Here is a 28,000-nt window from a genome sequence, read left to right as displayed (position 1 = left end):
AAGCCACTTTCCCGGCGACTCGCGTCACGGAGAGGCGATTATACACTCACTCGTGGCAGCACCAGGTATAGCGTGCCAATGAGGAAGCAGTGGCGTTTTTTTCCTCTCTTTTACATTTTTCGCGTCTCTTCGGACGGACTACACTTCCCCTTTCGGACATACAGAGTGGACGCTCCGAGAAGCCAACAATCGGATCGGGTGGCAGTGAGCTGTGTTAATTTAGAAGAATTTTATTCTTTTTGTGACACCGTCTTCGCGTAGAGATGGTATCACCGTCAGAAGCCATCTCTCGGCTTATCCCAAGCCTCCTGCTGGGATCGGTGAGAACGGCACTGGACTTGCCATCTGAGTTCGCCAATTTTTATACGGGAGGCGATCCGGACCAATGCACCGGAATTGTGAGTGATCTGCTTTGCTTTTGTTTGAGAGCTGCATCTGTTCAGGTTCATCACGGGTCAGTTGTAAGAACCTTGGGAGAAACCGCTGCAGTATGTCACAATGTGTGCTCCAGCGTGTATGTCGTCAATAATGGCGCAGTGGTGTGACGTTAGCGTCAGGAGCAACAGAATCGTCGACATCAAGGACGCTACTAACCTACGCGAAATCCAGCGGCCGTGACCAAGGCGTGTGCACCGCCCGTTTGCCAGAGTCGGTTGGTGAGTGCTTGCGGCACGAGACGCGGCCAGGCGCTTGCGCAGCGGTCAGATCGTAACATTCGAGAAATCTGCGCACCCCCGGCGGTCGCGCGCACGATCAGGAAATGGCACACCGGCTTAGAACAGCCGAAGGGACGTGCCGTTTTTGCGTGTGCCAGGACAAGCCCGACCGGCTCTTTCTTTTTTTTTTTCGTGGCGCGCAATTCTTACATTAGGATACAACTAAAAAAAAAAACAGCTATTGGCAATGATGAGAAGAAATGCAGACTCTGAGATTTTCCTCAAAATTTATTTTAGAATTTTATTCATGAACGAGTTAGAACATACCATCGATTTCCATTTCGCATTCAATATGCATAATCTTTCCTGCTAGCGGTGTGACCAAGCAGATAATAAACAACTGTTTTTTAAAGAACTGTAGGTGATATTTGTGCCATCGATCAGCGTATCTAAAAGAACAACCCTTAGGACGCTTGGAAATTATATAAAAATTCAGAAAAACAAACAAACGCCTTTGTGGAAAAAACGCGCTGTATTTGTCCAGCTGCCATGAGTCCTCATTTGTGGCCACTCAACAGGTTCAGCTTGAAGACAGTAGCTGAAATAACTGTGTATTTCCGGCGTCACAGCTGCAGAGAATTATATTGACCCCATGTGAGCTGGGCTTATTGTAATCAATTCTGTGGGGGCGGCGACAGGTTGCTTTTTATCATTTTAGCTTTCATTTACTAATTTTCTGTCACATTTCCGCGTACCCACAATGCATTATCTTCTGATGTGAACTGTTTGTGATCTTAAGACGACGTCGCCGTCATTCACACATATTATCGCACTCCGTGTTTTCCAGGCTCTCCGTACACTTCCCAATATCGAAGATGCAAAGAACAGTGTGCTTCAAACCTTGCTTTCTTCACTTAAGCTTGGCGAAGTCAGTGGTAAAATATCCCCCCCCCCCCCCCTTTTTCAGCCTCTGAGGGAACAAGTGCCAACAACAGCCGTCGCTTCCTAACCCTGTCTATATAAAAAAAAACATCCAATGACAAAAATACCTTCTCCGCGTAATTAAGATCTCTCAAGGTACCGTACCCAAACTTTCTATTTCGCTTCTCAGCTCTTGTTAATACTTTCTAAAGGAGATTCGAGCTTAAAAGCCTCACAAGAAGCGACATAAAGAGCTACACACATCAGCGGTAGACATTCAATCATTTACGTGCTGCATGTTCTGCCTAATTTCTTACTCGCTACGGTACAGCACGCTAGGCCTCATGGCTCGTCTCACAGATTTAAATGGTGAATTAGACAGCCAAACATAAAGTGTCATTGCGTAAAAGGTATAATGCATGCGCCAAAGATTATTAAGAAAATATTAGCCACAAGAGATTTCGAACAGTTGTCTTTCGCATTCAAATGTGGAATGCTAATCTAACACAGCATGAAACATTTCTTCATTTCGTGTACATAGAAAAAAAAAGAAGGCAGCAGAACAAAACAACAATGATACAATAATATTGAAAGCTCAGCCGCATTTCAGCTCACACTCTTATTCAAAAGCCTATGAGAACGGGGGCTTTTAATTGCGCTGTTGTAAATTCAGATCAGATTTTTGCTATTTGCCGTCAAGTGGCGCTGCTTAGCCGGGATCTCCGGGACTACATTGTTGAAAGAACGGAATTATACACTTTAGTCATATTATGAAAACTGCAATACCGACCGAAATAGTCAAAATTTATTTAGTGCAAGTTAGAGTAGTGACCTTCATTGTAATACAGATTGAAGCTGAACATCTGCACTACAGGCCTGTGCATTCTGTATCAGCGTGATATCTGTATAACACTAAATCTACCCACTGATCTGCAAGCCTGTTTAGGCGTTTAAGACAGGAATTTCATTAATGGTAAAGACACTTCCGTGTTCATTTTTAAATATATTTAAAAATTACATGCTGCAGTCAACTGGCTACTTTTTTCCAAGACATTTAGGACGTATTATGCATTTTATAAATGTGGCAGGGCTTGTATGGAAGCAGCCCTTTGGCTTAGCTTTTTTTTTATTAAATGCATACCAAAAACGGAGTATACGGGATGCCTTCCTTCCAATACTTTCTTTTGGCATTTCCGCTACAAAGTCCTGCCTATATATCTCAAAATACTCAGGACTGAAATGCTGACTGGTTCGAAACAAGGTACCTGGGAACTGTGCAAATGATGCTGACTTAGGGACATTTTGAGTTTGGAAAGACGTGGACTCAGTCAAGTAAAAAAAGAGAACGCACTGTTAGACCTATTAAAGATGATAACATGGAGACGAGAAAAAACAACAATTCTCTAAAAGCTTGTGTTCAGTGATGCAGTCTCCACGTTCACTTGTAAAGCACACTTTGTGCGTCACCGAAGAAAATTATTAAGCTACTTTTTAATTACTGCTGTCTCGTCGGGGAAGAGAAGACTTCCTGAAGTATTGACTAAAATTCGCTACCCGCGTTTCAAGCGCCGGTAAAGTCGAAAAAATGCAGGCAAAGCATGCGCCTTGATAGCAAGCGAAGAAAAATTCGTTTATCAGTGACTGTGACTAGAAGTAAGCCATAGCGTTAGATATTTGGCGCCGTAACATGCTTGGCGGTAAAAGCGCATCACGGCCACTTGAGAATCGGCACGCGTAGCATCCGTATAGCCTTTTGAACTCTTAATAGCGACGATACCAAGCACGTGCTTCTGTAGTGGCTTGACCTCGTAGCCCCTGGGCATGGGGCGGAAGTCTATCGATAATGCAAACAAGAAAACCTGTTTTCATTGCGTTGTATGAAATCGCTACCGGCAATTGCCGGTTGCCAGCATGTATGCCGCTATGAAATCGCTTCCTACAAAGCCGCGGATCCAGGAGACGTGACGGTGGCTTTCGAGAAGCATTCTCCTCTTTCTTTAAATGGCTTACGCGCTGCGGTAAAAAAACTCAGGTCTTAAAACGCTACACACTCCGAGATACCTGAAAGTTGAAACATCTGCGAAGAACTTGCGCGAGTGAGGAGTGCCCGCATGTTGTACATGCACTCATTCTCGCTCAAGAGCTCTTGCTGATCAAGCCCATTCCTAACCGCTCGGCGCAGTTACCAGTAGTTATCATAATCAACAGCAACTGCGCTACTGATATCATCATCATCAACTGAAATTGAGCGCACTGCAAGGAAAAGGCCTCCTCCCATTCAGCAAGCAATATACTGAGCAATATACAGGCACATACGAGGTCTGTTAGAAAAGTATCCGACCTTTGGCCGTTGAAAAAAAACTTGCATAACTGGAGCGTTGCAAACCCAGTCATCTGTAAAGTAGTTTACTTGGGACTCCACACACTTCTCCCAGCGGTGCTGCCGTTGTGGGAAGTATTCCGAACAGGCCCTTTTCGGAATGGAGTTTAGCTCAGCTGTCGTTGCAGCCATAATGTTCTTCCTTGTCTGAAATCGCGCTCCTTTCAATAGCCTTTTGATTTTGGGAACCAGCCAGAAATCGCAGGGACCATATCAGGACAGTAAGGAGTCTGTTGAACTACAGGAGTCTGGTTTTTTACCAAAAAATCTGATTCGAGTGCGAGGAATGTGCAGGAGCATTGGCGCGATGGGTGCGCCAAATTCCTGTTGACCTCAGCTCCGGGTTCATGCGCCGCACAGCATCACGTAGGCAACGGAGGACATCCCTGTAGTACTCTTTGGTCATTGCTTGACCCTGTAGAGTGCGTACTCGTGGTCTGCCACACAGAGGGTTTCAAAGAAAGCAGTCAGCATCACTTTCACATTGCTGCGCAATTGGCGGGCCTACTTAAGTTTTGGTGACGTGGAATGCTTCCACTCTGGCGACTGGGATCCGGTTTCCGGATCGTACCTGTACACCCAAGACTCGTCACTAGTGATTATGATGTTGATGAAGTCGGGGTCACTGTTTGCGGAATCCAGCATGTCCTGTGAGACTTCAACACGAAGCTGCTTTTGCTCCACCGTGAGCAGCTTCGGCACGAATTTCGCCGCAACTCTCTCCATGGCCAAATCTTCGGTGATAATGGAATGTGCGGAGAAATTGCTCATGTTGATGGCCGATTGGAGCGTGGCTCATTCTCCACCGTTCTGCGGCCATCTTTAAAACAATTGTAACACTGCTTAAACTGTGTGATGCTCATAGCATCTTCACCGAAAGCCGTCTGAATATTTCGAATGGTTTCCACTCGGCTGTCGCCAAGTTTATGGCAAAATTTGTTGCAGTAGCGCTGCTCCTTTCACTCCGCCATTTTCCTTGCAATAAAAAACCGACGAGAGCACTGCACACTGCCTCACTCAAACGCTGCTTCCCAGCGACTGACGCTATCGGCAGGCGGGAAAAAATTCATGCATGCGCATGAAGGTTCAAGGTCGCCTGATGCAAGCGCGCTTGTCTCATATCCATCAGGTGTTCGCAAAAAAAAATAAAGTCGGATACTTTTCTAACAGACCTCGTATTATCGAATCGGCACATATTATCACCGGTTTTGGGCAGAATATCAGAATCTAGCGCTGGCAAACGATCGCTCTGCCACCTGACCTGGACCGCCAACACGCAGTTTCCGTTAATGGACTCCGTCAAGAGCGCGGAAGCACTGAGCAGAAAGATAGATCGGAAACCGGCAACTGAAAGAGCCTGATAAAACCAGTTGCCACCATAGTGTGGCATTGAATTCGGGCGCATATCCGTCACCTTTAAACTGGTGCTGGTACAGAGGGGAACTGTCTCTTGAGGTTGAACCGTGTCATTATACTTCGGCTCCTGAGTTAGCAATGCAGTGCCATCAGCAATAGGAAGAATACTTACGTATTGTTCATTCATCTTAATCACCAACTGTTCCAAGTTGAGTTTTCTCAATATACTTCTTGAAAACAAGAGGTAATAATATTTATGAGATCATTTGTCGCTCCCTGGCACCCTTCCTGATTGAGACCAAGTGACAGTTAAAGAGAGAGGCTATAATGACAAGAATATCCCCACGACAGGTTGCTGTGAGAATTTGAAATGCAGTGGCTTCCTTTGCTTAACGATTTCTCGAGATGTACATGCGGATGAATGAAATGTACCTGTGTATGAGGCTTTTATGTTATAAAATTGGCCGTTCCCTCCTACTGGAACCCTACTCAAGCTACTTTTTGGTAACCAGACTTCGTGATTGCATCAATTTTAATTTTGATTTCTTGGTGAGATTAAAAGACAAACCTGATTATAATAATGTTGCCACTAAGGCGACAGAGTTAAGCTCGCCATAAAAGGGGAAACCGAAAATTCGCACTAGTCGAGAGCTGTCGTCACGTCATAACCGCATGACCTCACGCACAAATTCAAACACCCCACGACGAACGCACAATACATCGGTGATGTCGCTCAGTTCGTCTTAGGTATGCACGGTGGTGACATTCTTCTACCACCATTACGTAGTGCCAATAAAGAATTAAGAGCAATGGCGCTGAAAAGAGAAATGGTCCAACCGGGACTCAAACCGCTACTTCTTGGGACACGAGCCGGGCGCGCTAACCCTTAACCACTGAGGAACGTTAAGTTCGAATCAATTAAAGAAACACCTTGCCTGTATTGTGGCAAATAAACTAAAAATAAAATATATAACAGAGTCCGGGTGTGCGAAAATGGTACGCAGAGGGTACCCCAGGGCACTGAAGGGACCCGCTATCTCTCATACCGTTAAGGCGCAGCCTAAGTGTCCCCTAAGTTCAAGTTTTTATTTCCTTACAAAGTCTCGAGCTGCCTCTGACCTTCTTGCCTCAAGTAAGATCACGGGAAACTAAAGCCTACCTGAAAGATGGTCACTAGGAATGACTCAGTATAGTGGTGCCAGCGATACTGTTACATCAAGTCAGTCTGCTTCACTCCTTACAAAATTTCGGTTGCCACTGGCCGACCTCTCCACCTTTTTCTCTCATTAAAATCCCTTTCTCTCTCCGGTCTCTGCACTATTTCCACCTCGACGATATCCTAAAAATCATTGAAATTATTCTGTGCATACGCCATGTAGTGCACCGACTTAATGAATTAATAATCCATACTCGTAACTTTACTGTGTACGTTCTCTTTTTTTATTTTTGGCGTCATGTCCACATGAAATCACTAGGGGTTGAGCGTGTTTGCTTAGTAGTGACTCACAGCATAGCTTATTCCTGCCCATTTCCTAGTGTGTTTGCCTGGGAACCAGCCCAGAATACCTGTTGCATTTCGTGTTGGCAGCACCTTTGTGTTTCATGTTCTTTCTCTACTTATCGGTACAATGCTAATGTGAGCAGCTGTATGCAACAACATTGGCTTGCTTCTCAGAGGAAACATGAGGTGAGCATCAGGCCACGAAATGGACCCGAGGAGCATCTGAATTTCCTGTAAGAGGCACCCTACGGTTCCCTTGAAAACGTTTCTGTTGCTCTTTTTGCTTCTAAATATAAGGAAAAAATCAGGCAAGTGAGTTACCAGATGATCTGCACTTTCACCAGAGAATTTCCTTGTGGGGGCGTGTGGCGTTAATTGCTGTGTCCGTTCGAGGAAGAGATCTTGGCCCGTCAATATTAATGTACATATGCGCGTATCTAGTTGCAATCTGCATGTGACCAGAAAAGAGAAGGGAAATGGGTGAGGTCCTTAGAGGAAACTGCGGCGTTTTTCTTTCGAAGTCGGCGAAGAGTAGACGCTACGCGTTGATTATGCTTCACCGAAGCGGATCGAGAACTGCGGCGCAGGAACCATCAAGGGAAACCTCTAATCTAGGCTGTTGCAGGGAGTGTTGAAGGACGCGTCATGTGGGCAAAAAATGTTTGTAAGCAATAGGAAGGAATAGTAAACAAACGATGAAAGAACGAGTCTTTAGCAAATTCGCGCGCCAAAATCTTTGAGCGAAGAGCAAAGACGTGTTTGCTGTGTGGCGCTCCACCATGATATTTAGTCACGATGTTTTTAAACAGGAAGAACATTACTACAAAAGAACATTACAGAGTTGACGCTTTTATTTCTGGCAACTTAATAGGGCACTAGTCCGCTTTCTCATTTCGATAGTTTGTACTGCGGTACAGGTTTCATGCGTTAAGGCCTCCAAGTGCATGTAACTGTGCATGTGCCCTGTGGTTCATATAAATTTAATATTGAAGCAGCCATAGGAGCCTCATGGCGAGAATAGAAGATCGAGTACCGAAAACTGTCACGCTAAGGGATCATTCCGCACCAAATTACCCGAATTTGCACTCCAGAATCTTCGAACTCTTCCAGGCTATATAGTGTTACTCCGGTAAACACTCTGCCGGGTGGATTTCATGAAAGATGTCTTCCGCGCCGTGGTCACCGTCTTAAGTACGCAAACAACAGTAAAACATGATCTAACAAGAAAAGAAAAAAAAATTTTCATCCTTCATTATGAACTATTTCCGGAAACACTTATGCAAATACGTTCTTCTTCTCGAAGTAACGGTTATGAAAGTAGTTCTTGAAATTTTTTCCAAACAAAACACATCGAAAAAAGTCCAAAGCAAGGGTTGTTTCTTTTTATAATTCATTTCTTACTACTTTTTATGTTCTCACAAAAATAATTCTTTTCTTTTCCTCCCATTTTGCAGAGCTCAAAGCCGCACACAAAATTGTTTCTGAGTTCAAGGTATGTAAAACACGCAGACAAAACATTTTGCACTTGAGAAAAAAAAGCTTTTTGCACGATATTCTCTTCTCGGCTGCCCACTGAGTTTCTAAGAATAAAAAATCAGAAGTCTAATGTGTTGCTGAGTGGCAGTCAAGACCATTTATTTGCCGAAGATTCTTCGGCAATCCCTTTTGTCGTAAGCGATTTTTTTTTTTTTTTTACATTGAGCCCCACGCCCTACTTCGGCGTTACAACACACACGTACTTCACTGCAGCGCACTTTGCAGCCGGAGCTTACAAGACCGTGAACAGGCTCTCCGTTGCGCAAATATGATCGCGCTGAGCTTAGATTGGCTGTTAAAATTCGCGGTTGGGAACGATAGCCACTCGCCTAGGAAGAGAATGAGGGTACCTCAAATGATGACTGGGGAAGCTGACCAAAGATTGCGACAGCCTCGCGCCACATCGCTCGTCTAATGAAAGCGCTATCAAGTCCAGGTGCGGCTTTCAATGCGAGCAGGAGAACGACTACCGGGACCAGATTTCCTCCACGTGAACATATTAGAGCTCGTAATGTCAGCGTCCAAACCTGCAGTCTTACAGAAAGTGTTCTTTGCAGCCAGGTAGCCAGCAAAGTTAAAATCATTCCGAGGAATTATGCTGTGTGCTGTGAGCGAAACGCAGTGCGCTCTTTCGGTACTTTTGCAGTGCCCATAGAGGAAACACGACCACGCGAGCCAGCTGGTCGCTCTAAGCATCGTGCCTGTCTCCACAGAGAGGCCAGTTACTAACCCCTCCATTCTCCTCCCTCTCACCCTATTCTGGTTTAAATGACCAGAAAAAACTTAAATGTTGCCACAGCCCTCTCGGAGCCTTAAAAAATTGAACAAAGAGATATCGAACTCACTGGGCTTATTAAAAGAGCGCTGCCTTTAAAAGGACACGGGCGCTTCCATACATGAAGCTTTTATCCCTGTCAGCTATGCACGCTGGGCTTAACGTCGTAACCGGTAGTCCGGAAGTGCAAATTGTTGAGACATCAATTAGCACGACAAACAGCCTGTTAACAACCGTCATTTAGAGCACGTACAGAGGGCAGCTTAGAGGTGTCTCCTTATCTCCTGCATGTGAGTGCGCTGCACTGAGGAGCAAAAACTAGTTTTTGGGCTAGTTGGTCTCATTGTTGTATCATAACTGCAGCGAAGAAAGACGCTCACCGAGAGAAGCAACGCACAGCATAACTTGAGAGCGTACACCAAAGATCCTAGCTGTTTATTTGGCGCTGAAAGAGAAATACTGTGTGCGATAAGTTTCTGCAAGAGTTGGAATCATCCAATATTGTTTTCCTAATTAAACTCCGTTGTCGTCTGTTAACGTTTATATGGTTTCCAGAGCTCCAGCTCTTACGGGTTACGCTTGTCGAGGACGCTGCGGTTTGCAATGAAGGTCAAATTGATCAAAACAGTACCCACGTGGCCACACTGTACCACACAGCAGCAGTGGGCGCGTTGCGCCTCAGTTGATACCATACTTTCTATCCGTTATATACGTGCTAGTATAGCGGTCATCGAAATGAAACCCTGCTCCCCCCCCCCCCGTACCTCCATTTACGCAAAATTTGGAGGACAACCGTTTGGCGTAGAATGCTCGAAGTGTGCCACATGACTTTGCATGTTCCTGAGGAGAAAATTACTAATTCAGATGAAGCCAAAATATGTGGGCGATTCGTAACGACGACCTTTCCGCCCCTAAACTGGGCATTCGGAGGACCTTCAAACGGCTACTTCGGCCGAACCGCGTGTCGCAGGGGGTTCCAGATTGTGTCAAGTGATTTGTCGCGTTGTGGTGCACACGTTTATAAAATTTATTAACTGATATAACGAGGAAATACGCCGGATATAGAGGAGATGGCTGTAAATTGCAGTAGTAGTACAAAATCTATGAGGTAGACTGCGCCACTTATGTCTTAGAATGGATGTTTCCGGAAGAAAAATATCCGCGGTTGTTTGGACTTGGTGTTCTCCGCGTTTTCTGAGCACACCGACGTAAACGCTTGAAACTCCCGTAGCTAACGCCCTTAAGTCGAACACTGAGGAAGCGTTGGCGGATAATTTTTTTTATCTTAAAACTCTCAGAACTACACCGTTGTGTTGTGTTCAGGCGGACGGCACAGCAAGGTGGACACTATTTAGATGAAAGAGCTCAATAAATAGGCGAATAAGCAGCAAAACCTACCTCATAAACTTTTTATTTTAAGAGGGTTTCAAATTGGGCTAGTTGGTAGTTAACAAGGTCAAACATAATTGCGCTTATTCTGAAAAGATTGTACTGCGCAATTGACAGCCGTAAACATCTAAGGTCAGTTCAGATATGAATTTTTTTTTATTGGCAATGCAGTTTCAAATATCGAACATCACTATAAATTCTCTCAAAGTTGTTGGGTTGACTTTCCTTTTTCGATGAGTTATAAAACAGCGTCTCTCGGCGTAGTATCGTCCCCGAAATTGCAATGATTGCTTATGCGTCTTAAAATACACAATCGACGTCGGTATCTGTTGGGGAAAAAAAAAAAATGAGCGCCACAATTTTATAGGCATGCAACACAGGAAAGCCAACAAAACAAGCTTTAAAATGCAGATTTTCGATGTTCGATATTTCGATATTTTTGACGATAAAGAACGTTTAAAAATTTGGCTCGCCATTGATGTTGTCAGTCTTGTATTTCTCAATATACTCTTGCCCCATAGAACGAATTTCAAAAAATCTTGATTAAGTAATTTTTGTTCTATAATCTACCAGTTATTAATATCTCTCGCGCATGTAATGCGCGCCTTGGTCTACAATCCACGTATCTCTCGTTGTTTAAAAACAAATAATCTGTAGACATAAAATGAAATTCGTGTATTAAGCGAGCTCGTAGCCGTGAAGTTTCACTAATGAAAGTGGTACTGTCTCAAGAATGTGGATCCGAATAGCCCAAGCAAATAGAGCGATAAAAAAGGAGAGAATCAGGAAGGAGCGGAGAGACTCGTGCCGCGGCAAGCGCCAGTTGCTCGGGGCAGCCAAGGACGCCAGCTTCAAAACATAGAATATATTTTCCGGGCCACCGCGCTGATAGCGGAAGGAACGCGGGAGAGAAAATAGTAATAAAAAAGTAGCTCGGCCTGCGGCTCGTTCGATCTCACGTGCCGAGCGGGAAATAGATATCTACGTCACCATAAATGCGTCAACATAAGTGTGGTTTGTTTTCCGCTTCAGCGAACGTCTGAGAGCCGCTTGAATCACCTTGCTTATGTGCCCTTCGACTATTAACAAAACGTCTCTTCGAACGCATGCAAACAAGGCGAGAACGAGCGCTTTTATATTCATGGTATGTGAGGTAGCGCAAAACGGGACAAGGGACAGAGAAAGACGCACACAACACAGACGCTACGTGTTGTGTGCGTCTTTCTCTGTCCCTTGTCCCGTTTGGCGTTACCTCTAATACCATGAATCACAGTTACCCACTCACCCAAGTTTCTACCCTTGTGCTTTTAGATTGTTCTCGCTGCAGCAGGAAAGCGGCTTTCTTGCTTGGAATCAACTACTATACCACTGTGACTCTTTTTGTATACAAGCATGTGCAAGTTTAAGCGGGCGCCGTAATATATTTTTTGGAGGAAGTTTTGCCAGTGTGACATGTACGATAAAGCCACCAAAGAGTACGCCGCACATTAGTTGCGTTGCTTCAGGGCCACGGATACGGCTGATGTTGGGTGCCGTGCTTTGCACTCATGCGGAGTCCAGAGCGACAAACGCGTGATGGCTTAAACTGAGCTCCAGCGCTTTCGCCGTGTTGCATGCAAACGCCCAGATCAGTGCCAACACATTTCTGAAGCCATAAAGCACTCATTGTATTCCTCCCAAAACAGGAACACAATCGACACACTTTCACACGCGGTAGCAGTGTTCAAAGCAAGTGAAGCAATTTTAAGAGAATAAAGTGGTCCTGCTACCACTATTTCATCGCACTTCCATGGCTGTAATCGCCATTTAATTTTTTTTTACTCTACCAGATCTGTCACTACGATCCAGAAGTGGTGGCTTAGTGTTTAGCGAGCTCGGCTACTGGGCCGCAGGATTCAGGCTCGATCCGGGCTGCGGCATCATCATCATCATCAGCGTGACTACGCCCACTTAAGGACAAAGGCCTCTCCCACGTCTCTCCAATTGATCCTTTCCTTTGCCAGTTGCGGCCACCGTATTCCCGCAAACTTCTTAATCTCATCCACCCACCTAACTCCCTGCCGCCCACTGGTACGCTTGCCTTCTCTTGGAATCCACTCCGTTACCCTTAAGGACCAGCGGGTGTCTTGCCTTCGCATTGCATGCCCTGACCGAGCCCATTTCTTCCCCTTGATTCCAGGCCGCGGCACCCAAGTTAAAAGAGCCCGTGTGTTGTGCGATATAAAAACACATTTTAAAACCCTAGTGAGCCTCAAATAAAGCAGCGCTCTCCCGTACAGCTTCCTTCTAAGCCCATGTGTCAGTTCGGTGCGTTAGAATTGCAAGTTGCACTTTCTGATACGTTATACAGCCGCTTATCTACCGACGCTCCCCGTTTTATTTTTTGGGGGTTTAACGTGGGGTTTAAATGTGCAACGCGACTGAGGCTATGAGAGACGCCGTAGTTAAGGGCTCCGGAAATTTCGACCCCCTGGGGTTCTTTAACGTGCACTGACATCGCACAGTGCACGGGCCTGTAGAATTTCGCCTCCATCGAAGTTCGACCGCCGCGACCGGGACCGAACCCACGTCCTTCGGCTCAGCAGCCGAGCACCATAACCACGGAGCCACCGTGGGGGCGTCGACTTTTTATTGCGAAAGCAATATTGCTAGCACGTTTCTGCCGTCGGTGGAGGTCGTTCCTTCGCTCCGGCGCAGCTGCGGCGCACGATCACGTAACAGCGTGACGTCACGACCAGAGGAGAGAAGGAGAGCAGGGGCCCAAACTCGTCTCTTCGGCCGTAGTCGTTCCTTCGCTCGGCGCGGCGGCTACCACGTGACGGCCTCCTCGACCCGCCGCGTGAGGGCGCTCGCTACGAGAGGATAAACGGGGCGCCGCAGGCGCGCTCCGCTTAGTCATGTTTGTACAAAGCGTCGCTGGAGCGGCGTGCTGCGCGCAAACGCCGGCGCCGTGCCGAGGAGACAGATGAAGAAAGGCAAGAGCGGTTGGCTAAGCAACGCGCCTATGCCGCAGAATGGCGAGCCCGGCGGCGTTAATTACCAGTGTTCAGACCAAGACTCACTACTTTACGGACCACCAAAGCGTGTTCTTTGGAATAAACAAACAGTAGAAACCATGTTGTGTCCAAAGTAAATCCTTTAGTTGCACAAAAGGCGAAGCCATGCCAAACCACCAGCAGAGCCAGGCGCAGCCAGGGAGCTATTGCTTTCGCAATCACTCAGCTTAACCAGAGCTAAGACACAGCTAATTTTTTATCACCTTATATGTGGCATTGGTTTAGACGAGGGCATCTATAATTTCATACCAGCCTCATTTGTACCTCATTTTTAAACATATCCTCCAGGTCTCATAAGCTCTTACGTGATTTCCTATTTGATCCCGCATAGAAATCGTGAGTGCAGTGCACCTACTAGGAGTCGTGGTTTGTATCATGGGGTGCGCAACAATTACACATGTCCATATCGGCTGATTCCATTTCCTCTTCTTTCAATGCTTTTAGCTACCGTGGTGATAATGCGTAGGAAGAACAGCTCTCTTATAAAAGATAGCATTTATACTCTGGTATAAAGTTTTGTGTGCAGGCAGGCCAAAAGATCCGCATGGCGCTACAGTTTGACACCTCACATATAATCCTTGTATTTCAAACAATACTATAGTCCTTCCCGGCATGTGAACAAACAGGTATTTAGGGCAAGAAGAAAATAGCAGCACCATGAATCACGTTACAAAAGCAGTTTTGTATGTCTTTTTTGCAGGAGGAGCTAATTCGAAGCAAAGGGTACCCTTTCGAGAGACATAGCGTAATGACCAGCGACGGGTACTTTATCGAGATACATAGGATACCACATGGCAGAGAGAAGTGCAAAGGCCCGTGCCACAAGCAGCCCATTCTGCTTATGAGCGGACTGATGGGTGACTCCTCAAACTACGTGCTGGACTTCCCCAAACAGTCGCTCGGTGAGTTGCCGCTTTTTACCTACATGATTGATTACGTCATGTCCATCGTCCTACTGGCATATAAGAGAGCACAAAGTGTTGACGATACTGGCGGAGTTGCTTACGTTAACAGTTCAGCTTAAAATCATAAAATGTGCACTAGAAATTTAGAGCGCGATTGTTGCTGTGTTTAAGGCTGTACTGCTAACAAAATTATTTTGGCACCAGGACTGTCTTTTGTGCATATTTTGGTCCAGCGCTCATTCGATAATTTTTTGTTGTTCGCTAAGGAATTGGATGTGTTTAATCCTGCTTTATGCTAGTTCCTGAGCATCTTTGAAAGAGAAAACTGATGTCTATCAGTTTTTCGAAGCCCCACAAGAGGCTTTTGTGTGGCCTACAAAGCTAACGGGTACCATGCGATGCAGATCTCTAAGTGCCCTGCAGAAAAAAAAAACTGTGTTGTGCTCTCCTAAGTTGTATACATGTGGCAAGGAAGGAATACGTGTTATACTTATGCTTTCGACGTAATTGGAAACCATTTTGAACTGCTAAAGCGTTGCATAAACACGAAAACAGCATGGTGTATTTAGTGAACTGTATGGTAATCCGAATGCCTTTTGTTTCAACGTGCCTTACTCTGTATGGTTAAAAAAACATCAGCTCCAGTTTATGGTCTGAAATGACGTCTTAATTCAAAAAAGATACTTGGCTTGCGTGTGTTCTCTAAAACTTTTCATGTTTGCCCTTCGTTGTCTTCCGCCGTGGCACAGATATTATCTCTGAATGAAAAATTTTTAAATCACTTTATTATACATGACTCGCGTATGATTTCGCAGGTTACCGCCTAGCTGACAGAGGGTACGACGTCTGGCTAGGAAATGTACGAGGCAACACTTACGGGAAACGCCACAAGAGGTACAACACACGCTCTCGGAGGTTCTGGAACTTCTCGTAAGTACCTTCTTTTTTGTTCTTGTGCATCGCGAAACGAAAGGTAGTACCAAGCAAATATTTTTCCTTTTGGCCTCTGAGGCAAGGGGAAATATCCTAAACGTTTCTCCTACCTTGATAACTGCTCTTATTAGGACACTGAAAAAGTGCTTCAGTTTCGAAAAATTCAAAATGCTCCGAAAATTTAAGAATATAGAAAATATAAAGATGGCAATATAATGACAATATAGGGTCATCCAGCAAATCAAGTAACTGAACTGGACGCTACCTCAGAATGATATCTGTCTGGGACAAGATATATACACTGAGGGACCACGTCAAGTAATTAACTGAACCGGTTTCAATAAATTTTAATTTGTTCTTCTCATACGACAACGCGTTAGCGGTGGAGAACACTGCAAAACTTCAGCAGAAAAATTAATCGCGGAGATCAGAATACCACGTTATAACAATTAGATCATATGCTTTACGTTACAAGTGCTGCTGAAATGAAAAAGTCAGATATATATAAATGCACGAAAGAAATGTTTTGTGTGCCCATGCTGCACAAACTGTTTTCGAGGCGTTAACGCCGTTATGCGTTGTACTTACCGGTCATTTCACTTCGAACAAACTTGTTAAAAATTGGGCTAAACCTGATTTCAAAGCGGAAATCCGCCAGGAAGTAAACCGTATCTCGTCAGTGGACAACGCTAAAGGCTGAGCTTGAAAAGCAGCGAATGTCTTTTACTTCTTCTCTGGCCGTGTTCTCTTAACACGTGCTATCAAAAGCGAGGCTAAGCAAGGTGATATGTTCAAAAAGTACATTTGACGATAAGGATACCAGAATATCGGCATCAAACAGAGGGCTTATTGTTACTCTTTCGAAGACGCTAAACAAACCAACAAGTTCCTGTTCAAAGGCTCCTGGCTGCTTAAAACGGTCGCTGTAATTTTAATGCCTGTTTGCGCTGGATACAAACAAAACCGGAGAACCTAGTAAATTTGTCACCACCATAATAAATTTGTCAAGTGATATACAGTTACTACAGATAGAGGAAGAATGCCTGCATTCTTCGGAAAAAGATCGAACTCGGTAGAAGTGGTTTGTTTCTGGACAAAAAAAAAAGAGGTCTTGAAAGACCTCCATTCAATAACTATTTTGAGAGATGAGGTATCATCAGAAAAATTAATTAAAAATAAACTCGGGTGTTTATATCCGAATTAGCAAGCAAATATCTCCTGAAAATGAACGGCCCTAATTATAACGTATTCATCACGTGTTTCAGAGAACCGATCCGCTAGTTTTGAAACATAGCCTTTTCGAAGTAAAAAGACGAACTGGGCAAAGTGATTTCAATGTTCTTGGTGCACGTCTGTAAACAGATGAATGTTGTTGACTAGTTAACTAGTAACTAAATTTTAATAATTTTTTTTTTCAATCATGGCAGATAACAACCTGGTTGTTGTGCGGTATTAGTAGCTGTCCATTATTAATAGACCCGACACATATGTTTTTAGAATTACGAAAGCGCGAGTACCATTTGCGTTTTTGGCAATTTGTCGCGCAATTATACAACCTCGTGTGGCATTGTGCCCTCAGCGACGCTCATCAAATCCCGTCACTCCGCGGCGCAGGAGCAGGACTCTGCGCTTCTCACTGCTGCTCAATGCCCCTGCCGAGGGAGTGGCGAAAAAGTCACGTTGCACATGCGCCGCAGAGGGACGTCACTGACGTCGCTGCGACGTCGCAGAGTGACGTCGCAGAGCTGGACGTCGCTTTGCGTTCTACGCGGGCGCGCGACCTTCAAAGTGTACAATAAATTGCCAGAATTTCGCCAAATGGAATCGCTGAGAAAGGTATTCGCGTCTTTGGAATACAAGGAAAAGAAGTGTCCATTACTAAGGTCAGCTACGAATCTAAAATTTCAACCAGGTTTCTATCTAAAAAAGTTGTAAAGTTACCTATTAGAATTTACTTAACGGGCTTAAAGTTTGCCATGATTCACGTGTTTTTAATGTCCACCAAAATTGGTAATACTTAGCCTAGAAAACCATCCCTTTACCTGAAACAACTTATTTTTTTAATATGTGATGGGGTTCCTTGTAACACTCCTTATTGGCAACCGCCAAGATGCCCATACCTGCTTTTAGTCCAATGCACAGTTAGATTGTCTGTGAGCTAGCCTGGAAAATAACCTCTTAATTCTCATTTTGAACTCATGTTTCGAACTGGGGACTCTGCTCGGGAAAGTTTCTGGATACCTACCGGTCAAACGTTTTTGGCAAGAAAGCATTTTCTGCCTCTGGTCCTCTGGATTTCGTGCAATAAAAGATTCTGATGCTACTGCTTATCTTCTGATGATGTTCTGTATACCAATGTCACTTAAAAATTTGTACGCTACCACAGGTTTCATGAACATAGCAAGTACGACTTGCCGGCTCAGATAGACTACATCCTCAAGAAGACGGGCAGGGAAAGTCTCATATACGTGGGCATGTCCCAAGGGACGCTCTTATTCTTCACCATGGTGTCGGAGAAACCGGAGTATAACGAAAAGGTAGGAGAGCAGCTGCTATATGTACTTTATTTCATGATGCTGCAAAACCCTTTATGGATCTTTTTAGGACTTGTTTTCATGTGTCTGCCAAGCCGCACTCGTGTTGTATTCATATTTGGAAGTGCAGGTGTAGATTGAGCACACAAGAATGTACCTCGCCTATGTTTGAAAGCACTTACAAAAGAGAGAAAAGGAGAACGCATAAACAGCATTACATTCCACATTGCATAAGAAGCATTTCAGAAGCGGAAAATTTCAGTAAATGCGCAGGATAAAGTTCATATATATTTCCGTTTGTTGACAGTATAACTCTTACAGATAGCAGCAAAATTTCTGAGTAGCAGGCTGCGACAATACAAGCTGCTTTAAAGCAATCCACTTTCGTAATAGCTTGCCGGAAAATGCTGCAAGTACTATTTGGAAAAATTCACTTGAAGCGTGTGCTTCTGCTTATTTCGGCTCTATCTACAAAAGGTTCAAGCTATTATATTCGGCAGAATCTGTCACAAGGTTTTTATTTAGAGAAGCTACGCATGCCGATACGACTGGCCAGCGTATCGAGATCAATTACGGACGTCATCTCCAATAACGAGTAGGTGTTCGCATAAAAAAATTAATAGAAAATGTACGAGTGCTACAGCCTCTTTTGTAGCTGTTAATAAAAAACGAACTAATTTAGTTCACGTTGTTGTGTCCTAGTGGCTGTAGCTGAATGGCACTGAGAACGACGTCAGCTGCTCATTGGTAGGAGGATGCGGTCTTTCCTAGTTCTGTGCTTGGCTGTGGTTATTTATTAATGAGTGGGAACACTGATATACACTTGGTTCTTCTTAGCGACATTCTTAAAGAAGGAAATGCCAAAGTAAAACCTAAAATGACCAATCCCAAAATTCTAGAGAACCCAGAAAATTTTGCAAATAGGTCTGCCACAGAAAACAGATTAAGGTGGATTAGTTGGGATTAGAGGGTTGAATAAAGTAGATCAGTGGGGCGGGTTGTATAATCCTATATTTTAATAAAATTGAATGTATCCGATTCATTCAAGTCATCAGATTTTCAAACTTGGTGGCAGTGATGACGTCACGACGCTCTGGACTAATCAGGGATCTTTTTACGAAGAAATGCCGCCGCGGTGGCTGAATTGCTATGGTGCTCGGCTGCTGACCCGAAAGAGGCGAGTTCGATCCCAGTCGCGGCGGTTGAATTTCTATGGAGGCTAAATTCTAGAGGCCCGTGTACTGTGCGATGTCAATGCACGATAAAGAACCCCAGGTGGTCGAAATTTCCGGAGCACTTCACTACGGCGTCTCTCATAGCCTGAGTTGCATTGGGACGTTAACACCCTTAAACCAAACCGAAACCCGGTAGCTTTTGAAATACGAAAACGACGAGGACGACGAGAAAAAAATCAGTGCAGTTTGTGGACGAGTGCCGCATTCAATGCAAGAGAGGAAATCGGAATGAAACTCCGTAGTATCTCTTAGGCTGCCATGGAACTTTTACGATATTCCTTGCTGCAGTGTTTACCACTAAGTAACACGTGCTGCATACGAGAAAATCGCCTAACTCCTCAGCATATCAAGATCACTTGCTGCTGCAGTAGTTTTGCGCGGCCGCCTGCTTCCCCCCAGTTTTTGTAAGAAATAATTTCTTACATTTCTTCGCGCCTCGCTTTTGCACAGGTGAAGGTGTTCGTCGGTCTGGCCCCGTTCAACAAGCTGTCCCACATGGAGGTCGACGTGCTGAACGTGATTGTACCTCACGCACACCACTACGTGGTAAGTGTTGATTACGGAGACTACTGTCGTGTATTTTAGAACTCCTAAAAACTAATAGGGATATTACCTACAGTGTGCGACACACCTCTCACCTAAAAAGGGGACTAACGGCAAATATGTAAAAAGTTAACCCCTCAACATTATTTAACCAGCCGACTAGTCCGACCGACATAGATGTATGCTATGTGCCCTAACGCCAATAATGCCATGTCGAAAAAGTGGTCTTATAAATAAAAAAAAATAATTAAAAAAATTTCAGACCATCTTACGAGAGACACCCGGTATATCTGACCCAACGCATGCTTGTGGACGGCTAGTTAAGGAAAGGGTATCATAGCGCTTGAAAAGGGCAAGTATGGTGACATGTTCTGGCGCGATACCTTCATTACCGCTGTTTATGGTGTAATTAAAGTGCCTGCAGAGGGGTAGCTCCACAAAGTGCAAATAAAAGGCATATGGGACAGAACTACGGCTTTTTATGTTTTTGTTTATGTGTGTTTACATGACACACCTATCCGACGCATTTCTCCAATTACTTGGTACAGCCAGCTGCATGTCACGAATATCGCTCAGTTCAAAATATTTCATGCCTCAGGCAATAAGGAAATGGACATCAGTTATGAGCCAGAGTCCAGTGTCTATGAGCAGCGCAACGCCACTTACAGGCGCCGCCCATTTAGGCTCACTCGCGGTGGCAGGGGAGCTTTCCTACTGAGGAAGGCATGCGGGGCTGACCGCATGCCGACCGCTGAAGCGCTTGCACGGTACACATTGGCTATAGGTGAAGTGAAGCGTGAAAAAAACTGCAATGTTTTGGTTGCCTCGTCGTTTCAGTTAACTTTACCGCTAAAGAAACATTGCCGCAAGAACCGAAATGGCAACTAATGATGAAGCAGTGAAGAAAGTGTAGTTATTTACAGGCTAAAACGATCTATACAGACATTTGACAACTCGGCTATCTTGAGAGCGGCATGAGAGTAGAAACGGCATTTTAATCATTTAGAGGTCGTAACCGAACGCCAAGTGGTGATCTACGTATAGTAAGGTCTTACGCATTACTGAAAAAAAAAGTTAAGTCAGAGATTGTTTGCGCACAATTCTTTGCTTATATTTGGGAATAATGTTTGATTTCTACTTCACTGCGCGCTGTCAGTGCCAAATGAAACAAGAACGAGTATATTTCTCTGCAGGAGCGGTGGTGGAAGACTGGCTGGGGTATGAAATTTATACCCTTTTCAAGAAGGAGCCGTGTGATGTGTTCTTTTTTTCACAGTGAGGCACACCGCTGTCAGTGACGCCGTAAGACTTACGAACAGCGGTAACTGGCACATTCTGGGGTAGTCTGAGAAGGGATTCGCACTGTGCTAACTAGTAACTCAAGGCGTCAATTTCTGTTGATGACTCTGGGACTGCCTCCGCTGCTTCGACGTCAATGTTATGTTTTAGCTCGTTATTCTGCTCATCATTATTGGTTGTAAGGAGGGTGTCACTCCATCGTCCAGCGGAAGCGTCTATGGCGATTAATTGAAGATGAACCAAGTTATGGCACTGTGCCGTTACGTTCAAGGTCTTGACTCGGGAAAACCTGGATGGAGCGGGCGTTCCGTTACTGCTTCTTTAGTTCTTCGCTTAAAATCTCTTTGCTCATCGGACATCACACCATCTGTTTACGCCTCGCTTCTCCGAGACCCTGCTGTTAAGTGCTGTTCTCCTTCAAATGGTTCACCTCATAAGTAGCACAATTCCTAATTATTCAGGCTGATTTCTGTCTTTCCTTTAATTTCTCTTTCCCAAGCTGTGCACAGTGTAGAGCCCCGTGCTCATTTATTGGGCATAGGCGCTTTCGTAGTGGCATGTTTACTGTGCTTTACTTTGTCCTTGACTGTGTTGTGATTTTTTTTGTCTTGTTTTGTTTTCATTATGTTTTTACTTTTCTGATTTTCTTTGCGGCCGGCACTCAGTGCTTTCTTTTGATCGTTACTGCGACCATGACTATGCTGTGACTTTGGTCTTCTTTTCTATCATTATTATTTATTCCGCAGACTGAACGCTGTGCTTTGGCTGTCTACCTGTGACTAACTTTTACTTTGATGTGCCATTTGTTTCCTCCTCTTTTGAGTTTTTGTTAGCGCTCTATTTTTTCTTCAATTTTTTAGTCTATGGAACCTTTACTTCTTTTTCATTTATCTTGAATTGGCGTTAAGGCTGGCAAAGCTTTGCTGGTCCGAGCGCCCTCTCTTTGTTTTATGTTTTTTTTTACCTTTTCTGAGAGGACCAATAAAAGGGTAGCAATGACGACTGCGTGTGAATGCCGAATTGAGTCAAGGCGTTATGTCTTCCGTCTATGTAGAGGGGCGTGAGGTTGGCGATGGCAGTGGAAGATTCTCAAGGATGTCAGTTCAGACAGGGCATAGAGCACAAATACATGAGGATAGGGATTAATTATATTCTCTCGATTTTTCAGCATGCTTTCAATGAACCATATGCGGACGTCTTCTGACCGTAGCTTATGTATGCGCGAGGTTTAACTGCGGTGCCCGCCAGTTCACTATCGCTGTGCACCGTCATGGAGACAATGGTTCATGCATGTCCACACGCATGACATAAGCAATGAGGCTGTCCGGGCGGAAATGCCACAGTTTTGGTGGTAAAGGCCACCATGTGTAGCGGTTGCGCAAGCCTTCAGTGTTGATCCGCTACATCATATTTCGTTATGATCTTCGTAATTAGATTTTTTTAGGTCTTCGTTGTTTTCAAATAACGCGTTCCTAGAGCCTTCCACTGGTGCCCACTGGCTATAGCGCTCGGATAAAATTCCCGGGCGAGAGGGTCACACTTGGACGGAGACAAATGTGCGCTCTGCGATGTCGGCGAGCGTTTCAGAACCCGGAGTTGGTCGAAATAAAAACAGGGCCCGATACATAACCGCATATGTAAAAAAGTAAGAGGTATTTCATGTTTTTTAGCAGTCTCATAGGAAGAGGCCATTCGTTGAATACAACTTTCCTGAGCATGGATAGACTTTTCAAGATGATTCTTAGTGTAATAGATAAGTGGATAGACGTCAGTACAATGAACTCACTGGCATTTTTGCAGAACATCTTGTACGCGGCTGGTCAGTACGAGCTCATGCCAAAGGGATTCCCCTTGATGCCCCTGGTGAGAACAATCTGCGCCCTCCCCACTCGTGCCATCTGCGCCTTTCTCGGCGACACGTTCAGTAATCTGGGCAGCTACTACATCAACGTGGTGAGTGCAGTGCTCCAAGAAAGTGCACATGCCACTTCTGTTGCTATGGTACACTCATTGAGTTGTGCTGTGTTCCATTCTGCTGCTTTTACCAGAATGTACAGCGAACCATCTAGCCCATTTCAGTACTTATATAATGATAGCGATGGGCACGTGGTTGACCTGTCTAAGTGTCAATAGCTGTTCGCGCCCTCCTCATCTCTTGATTATCGCTTTAAATGCTTGAGCTTTAGGGCGACCATGTCGAGAAAAAGTATCCGTTGACTTAGCCTCCAGGATAGAGAAGGAACAAAAATGAACCCACTGAAATTAACACGTCGTCAACAAGATTGGAAATGGAGACCTTCGGACTGGCAACCCAGCTCGATTCCCCCCAAACTCCCTCGGCACATGTCGTGGGACCAACAACTGAAGTACCTTTATGAGGTGACGGCGCCTGTTGCCCTGATATGCGCGGAGCGGTGCCTCCGGTACTGCGCGTTCATGTGTTGAAATGAAAGCAAAATAGAAAAAATTGCAAAGAAATAAAAAAATGCAAGAAAGCGTGAGTGGCCATCTATGCAGTGGCGACGAGCCATGCCATTACCGTCATTAACGTCATTAATGAGCCATTACTGCTCGACAGAGCCATCGACCCCCTGTGAATTTTTAGCACTATCACCTCATGGTTTTCTGTCAAAGTACCCCTGTACATACTTCCGACTGCAAAAAGTGCTGCAATTATTAGCCCTTGATTCTTTTTCTCGCCTCCAATGCAGACTCGATTCCCCGTGTACTTGTGTCACCTACCTGCCGGAACGTCGCTGAAAAACCTTGTTCATTTCTTGCAAGTAAGTTCGGAATGAAGAAATCAATTCGCAAGTTTTGCATCATTTATCCATTCACATATACTTTGCTATCATTTGATATGCACTAGCTGGATACGGTTGCTTGCTCGAGTTTATAGTCTACTAATGCCGTCGTTGCAGTTACGTTAGTCAAAAATCTTGCTTATGTAGTTTGAGGAATTTATTTGTGGAATCAAGGATTAACAGTGCGCCTGTTTATGCGGGTATCCGCGATGCCTTAATTTGCATAATTGATACAATGTTGTGATATAAAATTAAGAGGCTTAAATCAATATATTTGCGCAAAAGAAGGTGATAAGCGCCTCCTGAACAGAAACTGTAAAACAAGCGAAATAAGACTTTCTGCATTGTACTAGCATAAATTAGTGGTGGTAAGAACGGCTGCTTTCCAAGTGCTGTTTGCATCCACTGCTCATACACCACCTATCTGCTTCCTGGCGCGGTGTATATTGTTTTTTGTTTTATTTTATTCGGAAAAAATAAGCTGTATTTTCTTTATTTGCCAACACTTTCTGGCATCTATTTTCATCCCTCCAACTACCCTGAATTTTTTGCTTGGTGTGTTTACTAGTTCTGCCTCAGAAACTGAGGCTTGCGCAATGCTGTCTTTCGTGTTTACTCTCCAACCATAAAGTGTGCAGAGCAATTTAGTGATAGCTCAGTTTACAGATAGCGAATAGCGTGCAAACCACGCACACTGCTGTTTTACTTGACCAACAGTATTTTCTGCTCTTTGCTTTTGCAACAGCTAGTGAAATCCAAGAGGGCGACGAAGTTTGACTACGGGCCGGACGACAACTTGGTATATTACGGGCAGGTGAGGACCAGTGAAAGTCCTTAATTTTGTATGTACAGTAGATTGATCGCTTTCGAAAAACTGCGCTGCCATTACAGTAAACGTTATCCGTAAAAGTACTCAGGATCGAAGGCCAAAGAAAAAAGTTTGCTACTCAATAAGCACTGAAGAGGTACTCAGGAAGGCTTGTTGGTTTCAGTTTGTTGTAACAGCTAGGTGCTAAAATAGTGTGACGATTTCTAAGTTAAAAACTCGAATACACCTGTGCAGTTTTCGAATGTATTTCAAAAGTATTTTCTTTCGTGTTTTGTACTTCCATTTAGGTAAAAAGGGTTGCAGCAATCTTCACAACCAAAAAGTGATTATATTGCTCTAAACTGATCCAGTGTGCCGCTAATGATCTGATGGTTTATGGACGAGAGAAACTCTTTGACAGACGCGGTTCATAAGTTGCTAGGGGAAAATGAGGAGAAAAATACTCTTATTTAGTAATTCACAATACTAGGATAGACGTTATTAAAGATAATCTTATCGGAATAAATCGCTTTGTATGTTTTCGAACTTAAAAATGTTGGAGGACCTACGAGCTGATAGTAAAGGAGGTTTCACTTCCTATGCAGGAGGAAGCCCCAGAGTACAAGATAAGCAACGTTAAGACTGACGTAGGCCTCTTCTGGAGCCGCGGCGACCAGTTGGTGCCGCCGGCGAATGTTCGTGAACTCATCAAAGACCTCGGACCACGTGTGAAGAAAAGCTTCTACATAGACGACCCCTACTACACCCACGTACACTTCGCAATAGCGCTCAACAACGCTGAAGTGCTCCACAAGGACCTACTCGAGTTTATCGACAAATACGCCTCTTCTTCATAGTGCTGTCGTAGTATGGAAGGAGTTGTTGAAATGGTGACGCCATCTTTTTAATGGGCGCTAAGAAATTCCATGAGGTCGCATGTAAAGCGATACCAGATTCAAAGCCAGCTAGCGTTGTTGTGCATATGTCACAATGTTGTCGACGAATTTTGGGTTATTCGTGCATGAACTTTTTTTGCCTTAACGAAGGTCTTTTGTGCCATACGAAAGAAATTGTTCCTACCAAAAAATCTCAATAAGTGCTCTCCAGTGGGGGGCCAAGCACAACCCTAGTTCAACTTAGGCTGGGGTCTGAGTATTGTACAGGTAAGAAAGTATCGTTGTACGTATGACGGAATAACAATTGAGGTCTTTTTGAAGAGCAGCACTTCTAGACCGAACATTCGTGCTTGTCCAATAGCTTTGTTTCTGGAGAGATGTTCGCCCTTCAGTGCTCTCTATACAAGTAAGGAATAATATCAGTGCAAATAATACTGCAATGAACTCTCTCGGCGGAAAGATCCATTGAGTCATGCAGACAAAAATATTGTTTCTGAGGAATGACTGGGAATTTGTGCCGGGGTTTTGAAACTTCATTCCGCCTTTCGAAAAGTGAGTGTTTACGCGCAAAAGAAGCAAAATGACATTGTAGATCAACAATGTGATTAGAAGCAAAGGCAGAAATATCAAAGATATTATATTTAGATGGCAGTATCTGAATTGTATGACCTGGCGTCTACTGTGTAATGGGATAAGTTTTGCCAGTTGGAGCAGGAATAACTTTTTGGCGTAGCATTTTATAACTTCATCTTTATAGCCAATTGTGCTTCTTGCTTCCAGCGGAATTCAAGTTTTTGGTTTCACTCAGCCGCTTTCTTCTTTAAATCATGTTTTGATGAAGCAAGTCCTTGCTGTTGCCCTTTTTTGATATTATGATGGTTTATAGCTACTGTACTCTTGACCACAGGAATTTATAAGTAGCCTGGGAATGAACAAGGCTTTCAGCTAGAATGTATCGTGTAACTGCAACTTAGTGCATTGACGTTCAGTGGCGTTTAGTAAGGTCACTCAGAGGACAAAGTGTGACACACAGCGCTTTTCGTTATCTATTCTATTCTTTCATTAGCATGTCTGTTGGGAACATTCGAGATAAGCAGGTTTGGAGATAGCATTGTAATCGCATAACGTTCACAAATGAGAAATTCGAAATACGTGAGGGTTCTTTAAATTGAGGGAGGCGGATGAAAGGATGACATTACAACATTTAAGGCTGTTCGGTTAAGCATCTTACCGGCACTTACATTCGATATTTTTTCAGCTTTCGCTGGAAACCTAGGTAAGCCTTTCTCAAATGCAACATTTTTTCCGTCTCTGTAGGTGCACAGTTAGCGGATGTTTGGCACGGCGGAACATTCGCACTCCACGCAATTATAGGCATGCCTACCTTTGAGTCTAGTCATTGCATGAAGCGATGGGCAGGAGTTGTTTAGCGGTGTTGATTATTTGCGCGCAATATAGCAGCCATATAGCGATGTCGTCATAAGCAAGTAGATGTGCTCGGAGCTAGATCTTTGCCTTACTGAATGGTTCTTAGGTTGCTTTAAAATATTAAGTTTGTACTGACTCTACTAGCGTTTTATTACTTTTACATTCTATAAACATTTCTTATTACAAATTAGGTAATATGTGACATCATTTTGTGTACTTGTGTCAGTAGAAAGTTACTAGAAAATACATTTACATTCTATGCACATTGTTAATAGAAAGGTGGTGTAATTTTACATCATTGTTTATACTCTTTCAATAGAAAGCTAGAAAATCTTGAAGCTTTCACATATCAAAAGAGATAAATGACCAAACTGTATGTTGTTTAAGATGATTAAAACTACCTTGTTCACACAACCGTGACGTCCTCTTACCTGAGTGCATGGTGAAATGTGTGGCAGCTACCTAAGGCTCGAATAATATCGAAAAGTCGTCTCACTTTACTCATAGCATATGCATCTGCAGTAAAATTAGGGTATGCAAAAATGCTTGAAAACAAAATATTCTATTATCATTTCTTGATGGCAAGTTATAATTTTCTTAGTGCTTTCTACGTACTGCTAACAGCAGAAATATACTGCTGCTGAATGACTGCTGAGGTTTCATCTGCCATACATGCATTGCGAAATGGGGGGCAGTAGAGTCTTATCTGAAAATACTGGAAGATATCTATAACTACAGCACAGCTGCCATAGCCCTCCATATAGTAAGCAATACAGTTCCTATAAGGAAGGGTGTCCGGAAGGGAGACACGACCTCGCCAATGCAATTGACCGCCTGTTTACAGGACGTACTCCGTGGCCTGAATTGGTCCGAGTTGGGGATAAGAGGTAATGGAGAATACCTAAGTAATCTGCGATTCGGGGATGACATTGGCTTGCTGAGTCACTCAGCAGATGGGCTGCATAGCATGATCAATGAGTTTGACAAGCAGAGAAGAACGGTAGGTCTTAAAATTGACGTGAAGAAAATTAATGTAATGTTGAGC

General features: G+C 44.1%; 1 protein-coding gene across 1 annotated transcript; it reads left to right on the top strand.

Moving 5' to 3' along the window:
* Positions 1–63: 63 nt before the first annotated feature.
* Positions 64–27,369, top strand: LOC149328906 (gastric triacylglycerol lipase-like). The gene is made up of 9 exons (XM_089559912.1): positions 64–398; positions 14,271–14,472; positions 15,291–15,405; positions 17,795–17,945; positions 19,628–19,723; positions 22,820–22,972; positions 23,731–23,802; positions 24,569–24,637; positions 25,237–27,369. The coding sequence occupies exons 1-9, from the start codon at positions 264–266 to the stop codon at positions 25,486–25,488; spliced, it is 1,245 nt and encodes a 414-aa protein (XP_089416038.1). The 5' UTR covers positions 64–263; the 3' UTR covers positions 25,489–27,369.
* The last annotated feature ends 631 nt before the right edge of the window (positions 27,370–28,000 follow it).

Source organism: Amblyomma mixtum, chromosome 9 (assembly GCF_055824585.1).
Source record: "Amblyomma mixtum isolate Tamu chromosome 9, ASM5582458v1, whole genome shotgun sequence".
NCBI lineage: Eukaryota > Metazoa > Arthropoda > Arachnida > Ixodida > Ixodidae > Amblyomma > Amblyomma mixtum.
The sequence above is the reverse complement of the archived record's forward strand: the minus strand, read 5'-3'. Positions and strand labels throughout refer to the sequence as shown.

Coding starts and splice junctions, on each gene's coding strand:
- LOC149328906 (XM_089559912.1), top strand. CDS start 264: ATGGTATCACCGTCAGAAGCCATCTCTCGGCTTATCCCAAGCCTCCTG. Junction 399..14,270: donor CGGACCAATGCACCGGAATT/GTGAGTGATCTG, acceptor TCTTTTTTGCAG/GAGGAGCTAATTCGAAGCAA. Junction 15,406..17,794: donor CGGAGGTTCTGGAACTTCTC/GTAAGTACCTTC, acceptor ACGCTACCACAG/GTTTCATGAACATAGCAAGT.